This window comes from Gymnoscopelus braueri (genome assembly GCF_963280865.1).
Source record: "Gymnoscopelus braueri genome assembly, chromosome: 24".
NCBI classification, from domain to species: Eukaryota; Metazoa; Chordata; class Actinopteri; order Myctophiformes; family Myctophidae; genus Gymnoscopelus; species Gymnoscopelus braueri.
In genome coordinates, this window is record NC_137626.1 from 15037569 (window position 1) to 15050739 (window position 13171).

At 40.7% G+C, this 13171-nt stretch overlaps 1 protein-coding gene across 1 annotated transcript in view; it reads right to left on the bottom strand.

Annotated features, from left to right (window-relative positions):
- Positions 1-13171, bottom strand: part of dmd (dystrophin) — a 500806-nt gene that overhangs the window by 14460 nt on the left and 473175 nt on the right. Inside the window, exons 76-79 of the mRNA XM_080421894.1 lie at positions 11190-11326; positions 10085-10123; positions 7336-7401; positions 3865-3930 (exon numbers count right to left, since the gene is read on the bottom strand). Of these exons, the coding sequence (XP_080278020.1) occupies positions 3865-3930; positions 7336-7401; positions 10085-10123; positions 11190-11326 (308 nt within the window). The remainder of the gene's footprint in view (positions 1-3864; positions 3931-7335; positions 7402-10084; positions 10124-11189; positions 11327-13171) is intronic.

Sequence of the window (13171 nt, forward strand, 5' to 3'; positions counted from 1 at the left end):
GGAGACCATTTTGTGTACCATTTTGTACCTGTATAGTGACAAGGTGTGCGATGGCGTATCTGGGTAGATCAAGGATCTTTGGGAAGGTGAGAGATAATTTGATTGGCTACACTCTGGCCAATTGCCAAGTGCGACCCGCGTGTATTTAGGAGTATAGTTTTATTTTTATTTTATGTTATATTATAAGTATTTTCTTTATTTTCATCAAAACTAGAAAAGGAGGGGGAAAAAGGGACACTTGGATCGATTGTTGATACGATAGGTAAAAGAATGTTATAACACCCTGCTGTGCCCAAATCAATAAATATATTGTCTATCGGGTGGAAAACTTGTTATGTCCAAAACTGTTACTTTCCAGGTTTCAAATATAAAAAATAGCAAAAACACTAAAAGTTAGAATATGGAGATAAGACGTTTCTGCCCGACAGCAACGATATATAAAGAAGAAAAGGAGTTGAGCTCGGCCTGGTGTGTTTGTACTGTATGTTTTTTGTGCCACTCCAAATGACTTTGATACCCTCCTATTTACTGTAGGATTTCCTGACAGGGAAGTCAGTTATTATGAGTTGAGATAGTACTCTGCTGGCATGTTAAATCCATTAAGACTGGGAACACATGTGTGTCATTTTAAGATTTCTTTGAGAATTTGTGCAAATCATTTGAATACATTATTTTTTAAAGCGACCACGTGTAATGCTATATATCAGTGGTGTTCAAACTTTTTCATGTCAAGGACCACCCAACCTGCCTATATCCGTGGCTGCAATATGATATGGCTCAGCATTCAAATGCTGCTCATGTAGAACATTCAGCCTTCCTCTAAGATTTACTTTTAGGCTTTTTATGCCTTTATTATAGATAGGACGGTAGGCTGACAGGAAATGGGGAGAGAGAGATAGAAGTGACACGCGGCAAAGGCCGTCGGGATCGGGACTCCAACCCGCAACTCGCTGTCAGGCTACATTGTAGCCTAGGTGCCTGGACCGCTACGCCAGCGATCCGGGCCACATTCAGACTTTCTTTAGACTGTAAGCAAATCTGCTTCTCAAATAATTGTCTTTATAGGACTGACTGTCCACATTGTTAGAGGCGATCGAATGGGATTTGTGTATTTGTACATGATGGACTTATATCCGCATTGGTTGCTGTGGTAACGATGTAACGATAACAGGGACGAGTAATGCTTACCACTCCGTCGTAAGACTGTGTCACTCGCCCAAAAACATGTACCGATCTACAAGATTGTGAGCTTGTAGGTCTGTATAACGAACGTCTTTACAAATTCCTCTCGCACTCTGATTGTGATGTCATTGTTGTGTGTTGCATCGCAAAGTCACATAAAGGACAATTTGACATCCTTTTCGAGCAGCTAGAAAGACAGACCCATCTATAGAAATCAGAGTTGAATCACATTTCAAACCACCAATTTGAATGTGGTTCAAATCTGGTTTGCAAAAAAATCAGTTTCCAGGTTGTTGTTTTCTTTGCTGTTCAGACTTGATAGAAGCAATTCGATTCCAATCTGGATAACCACTTGACATGGAGAACCACTGATATAGCAACATACTGTTAGGATTTAGAAATCATTTTTAAATATGTATTTGGCCGCAGACCCCTCATCTCAAAATGTTTAGTTCCAGGAACCCCCCAGAAGCAGCGATTTGAGTTACAAATGTTCGCTTTAAAAACATATATATTCGAAGCTTTGCAAACATTTTCAAGATTTTTCAGAAATAGCAGATCTACAAGCTCATAGCGCGGCACTCGGTGCCGCGCTATGAGCTTGTATATCTGCTATTTTTGAATAGCCCAAAGAAATCTAAAAATGACACAGATGCGTTCCCAGATTGAATGGGTCAACGTCCTACTTGATCATACTACAGCGTCACACGAAAGCATCGAAGGTAGCAGATCCACAAGCTCGAGCTTGTAGATCTGCTACTTATATGAGCTTTCCACCCCAACAGAAACGATATATTACTGGTCAACGTGTAAACATGATACGTTGGCAGCGAGGGGACAAAAAAATGCCAGCGGGCAACGCCATGTCATCTGTTTCACTTTCAGATCCAAACCCTTGAGTTTTTGGGTCAGTGGCAGCAGACTGTGAGCAAATTCCATGCCCCCCCCCCCCCAATAGCTGATAGTTCACTGAAACTTGACTTGTCCCCGTTTGTATTTTCATGTACTGTTATTTGTTTACTTTCATGCACCATGACACAGCATGAAATGTTTTTTGGGTCACTTATGTTACCGTCTGTATGCACTGCACCAAGGGTCTTCTGCATCTCTATGTGGGTATCGTTGCTGTCGAGCAGAAACTCCATCTCCATATTTAACGTTTTCGTGTTTTTTCGTCAATTAACTCATTAAGACCTGAGGCCGATTCTAAAAAATGTTTTCTAAATCCTAACAGATTTTTTTTAATAATAAAAAAAAAAAAATATATATATTCAAAGATTTGCACGCATTTTCAAGATTTTTCAGAAATAGCAGATCTACAAGCTCATAGTGCGGCACTCGGTGCCGCGCTATGAGCTTGTATATCTACTTGTATATCTACTTGTAAAGCTATTTTTGAATAGCCAAAAACATCTTAAAATGACACGGATACGTTCCCGGTCTTAGTGGGTTAATGCCCCACATCAGTTGGAAATAATACATTTCGATGTGGTGTCATAATTAAACTTAATGTTGACACCCCGACTTAGCAAGAAAATGAAAACATGGCACTTCATGTCAAAAAAGGTTGCCGACCCCTGTACTACAGCGTCACACAAAAGCAACAGAAGTAGCAGATCCGCAAGCTCGAAACACGGCGCAAAGCGACGCGTTTTGAGGTTGTCGATCTGCTACTTTTTTGCTGTTTTTTTTATTTGAATCCTGAAAAGTAACAGTTTTGGACATATGAGGTTTTCAGATTGTAGGTTACCAAACTCAAACTACAGGCCAGAGTGAAGACTTCAAAGTAATGGACAAAAAACCTTAAAAAATGTGGAGGTTCTAGACACCAGCAGCACATTTAACATCTCCCAAATCCAAAGCAGACAGTTAGCGAAATGGAGAAGAGTAATGTCCAAGCAATTGATATTAGATTGGAATTTAGATATTTGCAATATCTGTGCGTCTGACATTCTCTCTCTCTCTCTCTCTCTCTGTTCTGCGTCATGAATATGTAAACGGAAAATAAATAAATATACAAAGGAAACAAAGAATAAACACAGGACAAAGATCATGCATGAACGGAATACTGCAGCGTCTATACCGATGTTGGCTTTGAAATATAAAGAGTATACCGTCTAAGTATGTAATACAAAACGTTGCTACCATATACATAAGGGAAAGCAGAAACGGAATAACATTTAAGTAGATGTTAACATACACTTTTTCACACTTTAAATGTATGAAACTCTATATCACTTATTGTAGTGGAAAAGCCAAAGAGGAGTTTAATATTCTCACTCAACTTACTCCCAATTTGAATTTCCGTTGGTCTCCATCATATATACTGTATCCCCATTACAACGACCCAGATACTGAACGTCAGCACCAATATTACAGCGTAATACCGGACATTGTTATAACTCGTAATATCCAGGGAGATTTGCAATGGGAATACAATGATATAAGACAGCTTAAACCTGAGCAAGGGAATGTTCCAGAATAGCATCATCTTGCATGTGAAAGACACACCCCTCCGCTACTTAGTTAACGACTCAGCCAGTAGGAATTGAGAAGCTGTGGGAGGCGGTGCCAATTCACACAGCAGGCCCAATCGGTGAGTATAGGCAGGTTTTGTCAAACCAACAAACAAACAAACAAATAAATGAACAAACTAAACAGAAAAAAAAAAGCGGTTCTCACATGCTCTCATTGGGTGAGATACTGTCATTCAGATAAGAGCCATTACGGTTCTCCATTTCTGCTAGCCTGCGGAGGGGAGGGGGAGAAACAGAGCAGAGCAGAGCAGTCAGTCAGTCAGTCCCAGAGGCCTGGAAGGAAAACAACCAGCCCACTGCTGAAAACAATAGATTCTTTTTTTTTTTACTAAATTCTCTAAGAATGTCTCTCTTTTTTTTTTAACAACAATTATGAGAAAGACAGTTGCATAAGGTCAGAGTGGAGAGACCAGTGGTGGAAAAAAAGTACTCACATTTCTTACTTAAGTTAAAGTATCAATACTGCAATATAGAAATACTCTGTTACAAGTAAAAGTCTGGAATAAAAAATTTACTTGAGTAAAAGTACAGAAGTATTGGCATCATAATGTACTTAAAGTACCAAAAGTAAAAGTACTCATTAGGCAAAATGTCCCATTTCAAGTTATAAAATGTATACAAATCTGAAAAAAGCCGATCTAGAAGCTCGGCTATTTTCAAATGGCGGAAATGTATATAGGGCTTAAGTGGTTAATGTATGTTTTGTAATAATAATCCAAATCTACAAAGTAACTAAAGTTTTCAAATAATTGTAGTGGAGTAAAAGTACAATATTTGCCTCTGAGATGTAGTGGAGTAGAAGTAAAAATATTGAAAATTGGAAATACTTGAATAAATGTACTTAGTTACTTTACACCACTGGGAGGGACCCTACATTCAAAAACTCTCATAGCCAGAAGCAAATGAATTTGCTTCAAACCAACCATTCTAACATTCATGGGCAGATTAAAAGCCTGCTACTTAGGAGACTTAATCCCCTCTCAAGCATAGTGTCTCTCACTCAGGATGCGGGTGTTTGTGTATGCTTTACCTACAGCAAAAGAACATAGAATCCTGACCTCATATTTTTGCGTTACCCTACCGCACCGCTCTAAACCTGCTAGATCGTATCCAGGATCCAATGGATCTATATGTAACAGAGCTAAACTCAGGGACTCTGGGGGGCGATCGTCAAGTCATTGTGTGTGCAAGTCATTGTGTGGACGAATCTGTGTGTGTGTGTGTGTGAGAGAGAGAGTATTGCCACGGCAACAGTCAAACTCTGGTGGTAAACAAAAAAGTCTTGGGTCTCAAACGTCCGGCTTGTGGGTCAGACCTCACGGGGATTCCACAGACTGAATTCCAAGACTACACTGGCTGACGAATTACGGGACCGACTATTTGGAATAGACTGCTTCTTGTTCTCTCCTGCGTTTTTTCCTTTTTTTCCCCCTTTTTGCACACCACATAATCTGCACAGTTAAAATCCAGAATGTCGCTTTAAACTCTGGGACACTCTCAGGATGTTAATGAACACCCGGGATTTGACTGTGTGCGGGTTTAAGCTAAATCGCCAAACCTTTTTGAGTTAAGTGAGCTCTCTGTTCGGCTCGCCACCACAAGATGACAACATTGGTGGCAGTTTCTCCCTCTGTTGTGAAACGGTCATTAATTTGGTGTCTACCAGTACGTGCTGCGGTCGCCGACAGAGTATACTTGGGAAAATGACTTGGGACCCAATGGCTTAGCGCAAGGGTTCCCAAACTATTCAGGCCGCGACCCCCCACCCTGACAAGCACTTCGAATTGTAGGAGTTGAGGCTTTAAATTGACTTTAGACTCGGTTCCACAGATACAAATTGTGAAAATAGCTGAACTACAAGCTCACAGCGCCTTCTAGATCATAGATCAGCTATTTTCAAATTTTGTTTTCTTTCTTAGGTAATATTTGACAATGTGTTCAATGTTTGACACTTTTTGTCACTTTCGAAATGGACAGATACCCTGAATACACTTATACTGTATGTTGGTTTGCTTTACTGTTGAGTGGAGGAAAACCATGTGGCACAATAAGCTATCTGGGGGCCACGAAAAAATCCTTTGGAGACCCCCAGTTTGGGAACCATTGGCTTAGCGTCATGTCAAAATGTACTACCGTCGACACACTAAGTACTGGAGGAAGAGAATGAAATGGAACAGGTCTTATCCATGCACAATTATATTTACCGTTAAGTGAGTGAGTGTTTTATCTTTTCTGCAGGGGGACTAAGGGGGACTAATCCCTAGGCTGCTTTTGTGAAACCTTTGTGGGTCCACTGCCATCTACGTAAAATCAGCTAACGGCTTAAAGGTTGAGCTTGGTTAACTCTGATGTATATGCAACACAACTGCAGCCAATAAACGTAATAATAATGTGCGTTTTAGATTTAGGTGTGTCAATGTAGTAAGTATTGACATGAATATTGACTATTAGACTTGTAGATCTGTGTGATTGGGTGGGTTTGTGTGGGTGGTTGGAGGGTGGGAATACCCTGTAATGTATAGGATGAATGTGGTGTTGTGTATTGTTAAAAAAAACACACAATAAAAATATTGATATAAAAAATACTATTGACTAGTCAACTGTCATTTGGCATGATCACATAAGCACATACTGTATAATAAATCTAACCATTATTTTAAACATGGCAGCAAAATTACAAAATTGGCCTCGGGTTTAGCTCCGCTTTAATATGACAAATGTGTGGTGTAGAAGAAAAGAAATGCCAACAGTTCCCCTGAAGATTAGGCGGCCTCAAGAGGAATTATTGACATTACGAGATCATTGACATTACATTGTAAGCGTTTTAGCAGAAAGCTCTTAACCCATTACGAAGCTGTGTCATTTTTGGATTTCTTTGGCTATTAAAAAAATAGCAGATCTCATAGCACCGAGAGCCGCACAATGAGCTTGTAGATCTGCTATTTTTTTGCAAATATTTTAATATATATATATTTTTAAAGCAAACATTTCTTACTCAAATCTTTGCTTCTGGGGATTCTACAAATGTCTCCTAAATCTTTTTTTTTAAGACTTATGTTGCTATAATATCAGTGGTTCCCAAACTTTTTAATGTCAAGGACCACCAAAAATTATATGTATTTGGTCTTGGACCCCCGTCTCAAAATGTTTTGCTCCAGGGACCCCCCAGAAGTTGTAACAGAGTTAAAAATGTTCACTTAAAAATGTTTGAAGATTTGCACAAATTCTCACGATTTAAAAAAAAAATACAACAGGCACTCTGTGCCGCGCTATGAGCTTGTATATCTGCTATTTTTGAATAGCCAAAGAAATCTTAAAATGACACAGATGCGTTCCCGGTCTTAAAGGGTTAACCAAAGCGATACAATTGGGCTTAAGCACGGGCGGCTAAATGCTTAGAATGTACACGTCTCACCACCATCCATGCACTGATCATTTAACAACACACTGAGCCAACTGCATTAGTATGGGAACAGTGGAGCCGAGGTGCATCATTACTGGCTGTAACTACAGTGTCGTACGGACCCCCCCAAAAATAATCTAAAGCCGCACAATACTCCGAAAATACCCCCTTATATATGACGGCACTTCTTCAGGCTTTGTGGGGAAAGCTTACCGGCTTGCGTAGTGTTCAATCCTGGTGTGTGTGTCATCGTGAGAGAGCTGGGGAGAGGAGCCAGGCCTGGTGACGCCAGAAAGAAATGGATAACAAGACAAAGAGAGACACGGAGAAGAGGGAGAGATACACACACAGACAGACAGACAGACAGACAGAGAGAGAGACAGAGGGAGAGCATTCATTAAAATTGACCAACATAGCCTAATATTGATAGCAACACTTGGACACAAAGGCACACACCACACCAGTGTTAATTTTGACAGCATATTCTGATTTAGTCTTAAGTCTTTTGAATAACACACTATTTAGCTTTTTAGTCATCTGAAATTGTTTAGTCTTAGTCTAGTCGACTAAATATCAAAATCTTAGTCTTTTAGTCGTATTGTCAACAAAATGAACACTGCACCACACATTGAAACACTGTGGAGACACTGTGAACTCTGGAGAGGTGCACAAAGCAGACACGTGGTATTTCACAAACACTTCCCACAAACACCCTGGTACACTGGGCTCGGAGACGGTGTTAGCAAATTCTTATTTAGTCTTAACAAACCATTTAGTTTTAGTCCTATTTTAGTCATCTGAAGTTGTTCAGTCTTAAGTCTAGTCTTAGTCGACTAAACATCAAAATCTTAGTCTTTTACTGTTTTAGTCTTAGACAACTAAATTAAATGAACACTGCCAGTGTTAATTTTGACAGCAACCCTTTCTGCTTTAGTCTTAAAGGTTTAATGACATTCACTTTTACACCACATTCAAAGTCTTTGTCCTGGTCCTTCAAAAGTGTACAAAAAGTTTTAAGTGAAAATTCCATTCCAGTGATCCATGGCAGGTGTTTTTCTCTCACATTTCTAAAGCCTTTTCAACTGCAATGAAAAAAGAAATCTTTGCCTGCGGGTGTCGCTGGTGAGGGATTTTGCCTGTCAATCATCGCCTCTGCTCCGCCCCCCCCCCAAAGGAAAGGATAGGGGAGGGGAGGGGCGAGGAGGAGAGTGGGCGGGATTAATCGACTGCGACCTCACTGTCGAAGGGCCAAGCTCAGATTACTTTTCAGCCTAATTATTCAGAAAACCCCAGACCACAGAAAATCCACTGAATGTTCTAAGTTCAGGTTTTTTGGGTGTAATTGAGGTCATAAAACCCCAAATAAAACATTGAAAATAAAAAAAGTGAAAATGAATGTCATGATACCTTTAAGGTCCTTACACACCGGCGAATATGCGAATATACGCAAAATTCGGACTCGTTCCGAATAATTAAAAGACGCTTTTTTCGCTCCGCGAAACTGGTGTGGAAGCTTGCATTGACTTTATAAGGTTTTAAAAAAAAACGTATTATTCGCATGAAAAAAATCACCCGGTGTGTAAGGACCTTTAGTCTTTTGAATAACACACTGTATAGTTTTTGAAATTGTTTGGTCTTAGTCGACTAAATATCAAAATCTTAGTCTTTTAGTCTTAGTCAACAAAATTAACACTGCTCCATCTCCATACAAATTGTGCTAAAAAGGGGGGCGCATCGTCAAAGCGACGCGCTGCACTCATTATGCATCGCGCCTCATGCCAACAACAGGCGAGATTCAGGGATTTTGTTCAATCCATTTCAGCTTGGGCTGGATTTATGTAATGTTGCTAAATCTTTTTTTTTTCCTGTTCTGTGGCAGATTTTTTTTGTGGCTTTGAAGATTGCTTCATTTCCATCATGTTTGCTTTTCAGAAAATCCACTCATACAGTGAATGCCACTGGTGAGAGAGAAGCATTTTGAGGAAATTGTCCAGCATTTTGAGTTGCTCCACATTTTCACTACACTCCTGATGCATTGTGGGGAATATAGTTAATTGTAAGTCTCACGCAGAGAAAATCACACTGGTGTAAAGTAACTAAGTACATTTACTCAAGTACTGTACTTAAGTACAGTTTTGAGGTATTTTAACTTTAGTGGAGTATTTCCAATTTTCAGTACTTTTACTCTACTCCACTACATCTCAGAGACAAATATTGTACTTTTACTCCACTACAATCATTTGAAAACTTTAGTTACTAGTTACTTTGCAGATTTGGATTATTATTACAAAACATACATTAACCACTTCAGCCCTATTTAAACTTTGGCTATTTTCAAAAGATTTTAATACATTTTATTCGTATTACCTTGTGAAACGGGACATTCTGCATAAAGAGTAGGCTACTTTTACTTTTGGCACTTTAAGTACATTTTGATACCAATACTTTTGTACTTTTACTCACGAAAAATTGAATTCCGGACTTTCACTTGTAAACAGTGTTGGATTCACTAGCAGCAAGCAACACAAACTACCCTCTCACACACACACAATGGTCACATGAGGAGAGTGGCAACAATCACATGAGGGTGTGCGTGTGTGCGTGTGTGTGTGTTTATACTTGTATTACTATACTTGTGAGGGCTAAATGTCCCCACAAGAAATTGTTAAGACAATTTACAATTTCCTAACCTTAGAAGATTCAGGTTAGGGTTAGATTTAGGCACTTACAAAGGATAAGTCAGGGTTAGATTTGTATCTGATTTATTACTTAGCTGTGTAGCTATTTTCGGTCGTGCACCGAAAATAGCAGATTTACAAGCTCACGCGTCGCTCTGCGATGCGTAGGGGTTAAAAATGGCCAAAAACGGTAAATCACTAATACAGAAATACAAACATGTGTGTGTGTGTATGTGTGTGTGTGTGTGTATGCGTGTGTGTGTGTGTGTGAGCCAGGTACTCACGCATGGTCTACGGGCCAGAAGTTGATCAGTGTGACAGGACTGCAAGACAAAAGAACGTCGAGATGGTTTGGTGACACAGGAAGTGGGAAGGAAGACAACGCAGCAAAGCATGATGGGACATGTAGTATGAAAACAACGCCGGTTGGTTGACACGAGACAATGCAGCAAAAGATGTGTCATTGTGCACCTACGCACGCGTACACACACACACACACACACACACACACACACACAAACACCATTCCATTCACCACTGTAAAGAGGAATGTATTGATTCACCAATAATTCTAAGATATCAAAAGTAGCAGATCTACAAGCTCGAAACGTGTCACTTCGCGCCGCGTTTCGAGCTTGCAGATCTGCTACTTTTGTGTGACGCTGTAGTATGATGAAGAAGGGCGTTAATTTACAAAAAAAACACAAACAAATAGAACATGTGGAGAAGAGGTTCCTGTCGAACAGCAACGATATGATACATTATCGTTACAATCTGAGTGCTTTGCCAATTATTTGGGGGCCCTGCAATACCCTCATGGCCCACCAGTGGGCCCCAGGTTGAGAATCGCTGTGTTAGACACAGTGGAAAATGGTGTGTGTGTGCGCGTGTGTTTGTGTGTGTGGGGGTGTGTGTGTGTGTGCGTGCGTGTTCATGGAATTAGCTCAATTGTGCATTTCTAACAGTGTGCATGTCTGTCAGTGTGTGTAAAGATACAATAATTACAGGTTGGGTAGGCAGCATATCTGCAAAAGAGGGTCAAACAAGGACAAGCTAGCTCGCTCTCTAGGTCTCTCTCTCTCTCTCTCACACACACACACACACTCACCCTGCTGACATGAAAAACACCCATGGGTGCTTGCTTGTTATGTGTGTAAAAGAGGTTTGGTTTACTTGTGTGCGTGCGCGCAAGTGTGTGTGTGTGTGTGTGTGTGTGTGTCCGCTTGTGCAGACAAAGTGTATCAGGAAAACCCCAATTATGCGTGTGCGTGTGGGCTGGTGGCTCCATTTGTGTGTCATGGTGTGCCTGTGTGAGTGTTTGTGTGTGCCTGTGTGTGCCTGTGTGTGCCTGTGTGTGCCTGTGTGTGCGTGTGTGTGCGTGTGTCTCACGTCTCCATGTTGTCCCCCTCCAGGATGGTCTGGACAGGCAGGTAGCCCATGCGAGGATGTTTGGCAAAGTAACGCTTTGTCCTGAATTTGTTCTTCAGCACCTTGGCAAAGTCCCTGACGTCCTCTCCTGATGTGGTCTACAGAGAGAGAGAGACACAGACACAGATTTGGACTTTTATTAAGGCCACGTTTACACGGCAACGATCAGAATAGAAAAAACAGAAAAGTGCTGTTGCGTTCTCACTTTTTATTCTGTGTCTACACGGAGACGCAACAGTGATTGAAAACGCTGTAGTGTGCATGCCAGGTGGCGGTGTGACGCGCTGCCAGATATACCAGTTACGCATGCGTAGAACCACCTCCGTTCTACTTCCTATCACAGCTGTTTGTTTTTACACCAATGCAGCACGGTTCTACCAATGTAATAGCAGCAGCATAGGTGGCGTGAGCCCATGACATCGCACGTTTTGCGGATTCCCCCGTGTTGCCCGTTTACATGGAGACGCGAGGTGGAGTTTCACTTTGTTGCGTTTTCAACCCTCGATAACGCCGTTGCCGTCTGAACAGAAGGCACATCTGATATATTCTATTTTTCCGTTTTCTAAACAGGGCCTAAAACATCTCAACTATAACTGCATGTTATAGGCGCGTTTTGAGCTTGTATATCTGCTATTGTTGCAATGTCTTTAACCCAGAGGTCTTCAACAGGGGGTCCGCGGAGGTACTGCAGGGGGTCCGCGAAATTGTTGTTTGATTAAACAATATTTTTGTTTGAAAAAAAGAAAAAAATATAATTCTTTTTTTACCCAAAATGTCAAATTGTCTTTAAACATAACATGAATCCATAGCAAACAGATAAATGGAGGCACAATGCACAATAACATCGTATGTTTATACATATTTTGTAGAGTATTTCTTATTTTGCACACCTACTGGGGCAGGTGCGTATAGGAGCAGGCAATATAAAACACAATTGTATACATAAATATAAAATATATGTGTAGCCCCCCTACCCTACGAGGTAGGGGGTCCCTGCTCCATCTCCCCATCAGTTTGGGGGTCCGTGGCCTGAAAAGGTTGAAGACCCCTGCTTTAACCCATTAAGACCTGAAGCCGATTTCTACAAATGTCTTCTAAATCCCAACAGTTTTCTGAAAAACGTATATGTTTCTATATCAGTGGTGCTCAAACTTTTTCATGTCAAGGACCCCCAAGATGATATGCATTTGGCCACGGACCCCCATCTCAAAATATGTTGTCCCAGGGACCCCCAGAAGCAACGATTTGAGTTAAAAATGTTCGCTAAGAATATATATTCAAAGATTTGCACATATTTTCACGATTTTTCAAAAATAGCAGATCTACAAGCTCGTAGCGCGGCACCAGTGCCGCGCTATGAGCTTGTAGATCTGCTATTTTTTAATAGCCAAAGTGTAAAATAATGCTTTTTTAGCTCAAATCTAAAAATGACACAGATGCGTCCCAGGTCTTAATGGGTTAATTAGAATCCTGAAAAGTAACATTGTTGGACGTATGACGTTTCCACCCGACAGAGACGATAACAGGGACATAACCTCTAGAGTCATCTTCATAAAAGAACCTTCTCTCTCACCCTTCTAACACGCTGAATACATAATCAAACATGAGACCCCATTAACCCGTTCAATCCGGGATCGCATCTCTGTCATTTTAGATTTTTTTTCCCTTTGGCTGTTCAAACATAGCAGATATACTAAGCTCATAGCCAAAGTATCAAATAATGGTTATAGCTCAAATCTAAAATGAACACATCTATGCGTTCCCGGATTGAACGGGTTAACACGTCCGTTTCATAAGAGAACCGAAATGTTCCCGGCCCAACCCCCCCCCTGCGAGCACTTTGAACAAATACTCCATGATCCACCCGTGTCAAAAATGCTTTCTCTTGATCAAGGAAGGGATGACCCCCCCCAAAAAAGCCATGTAACAAGAGTCTAGACAGG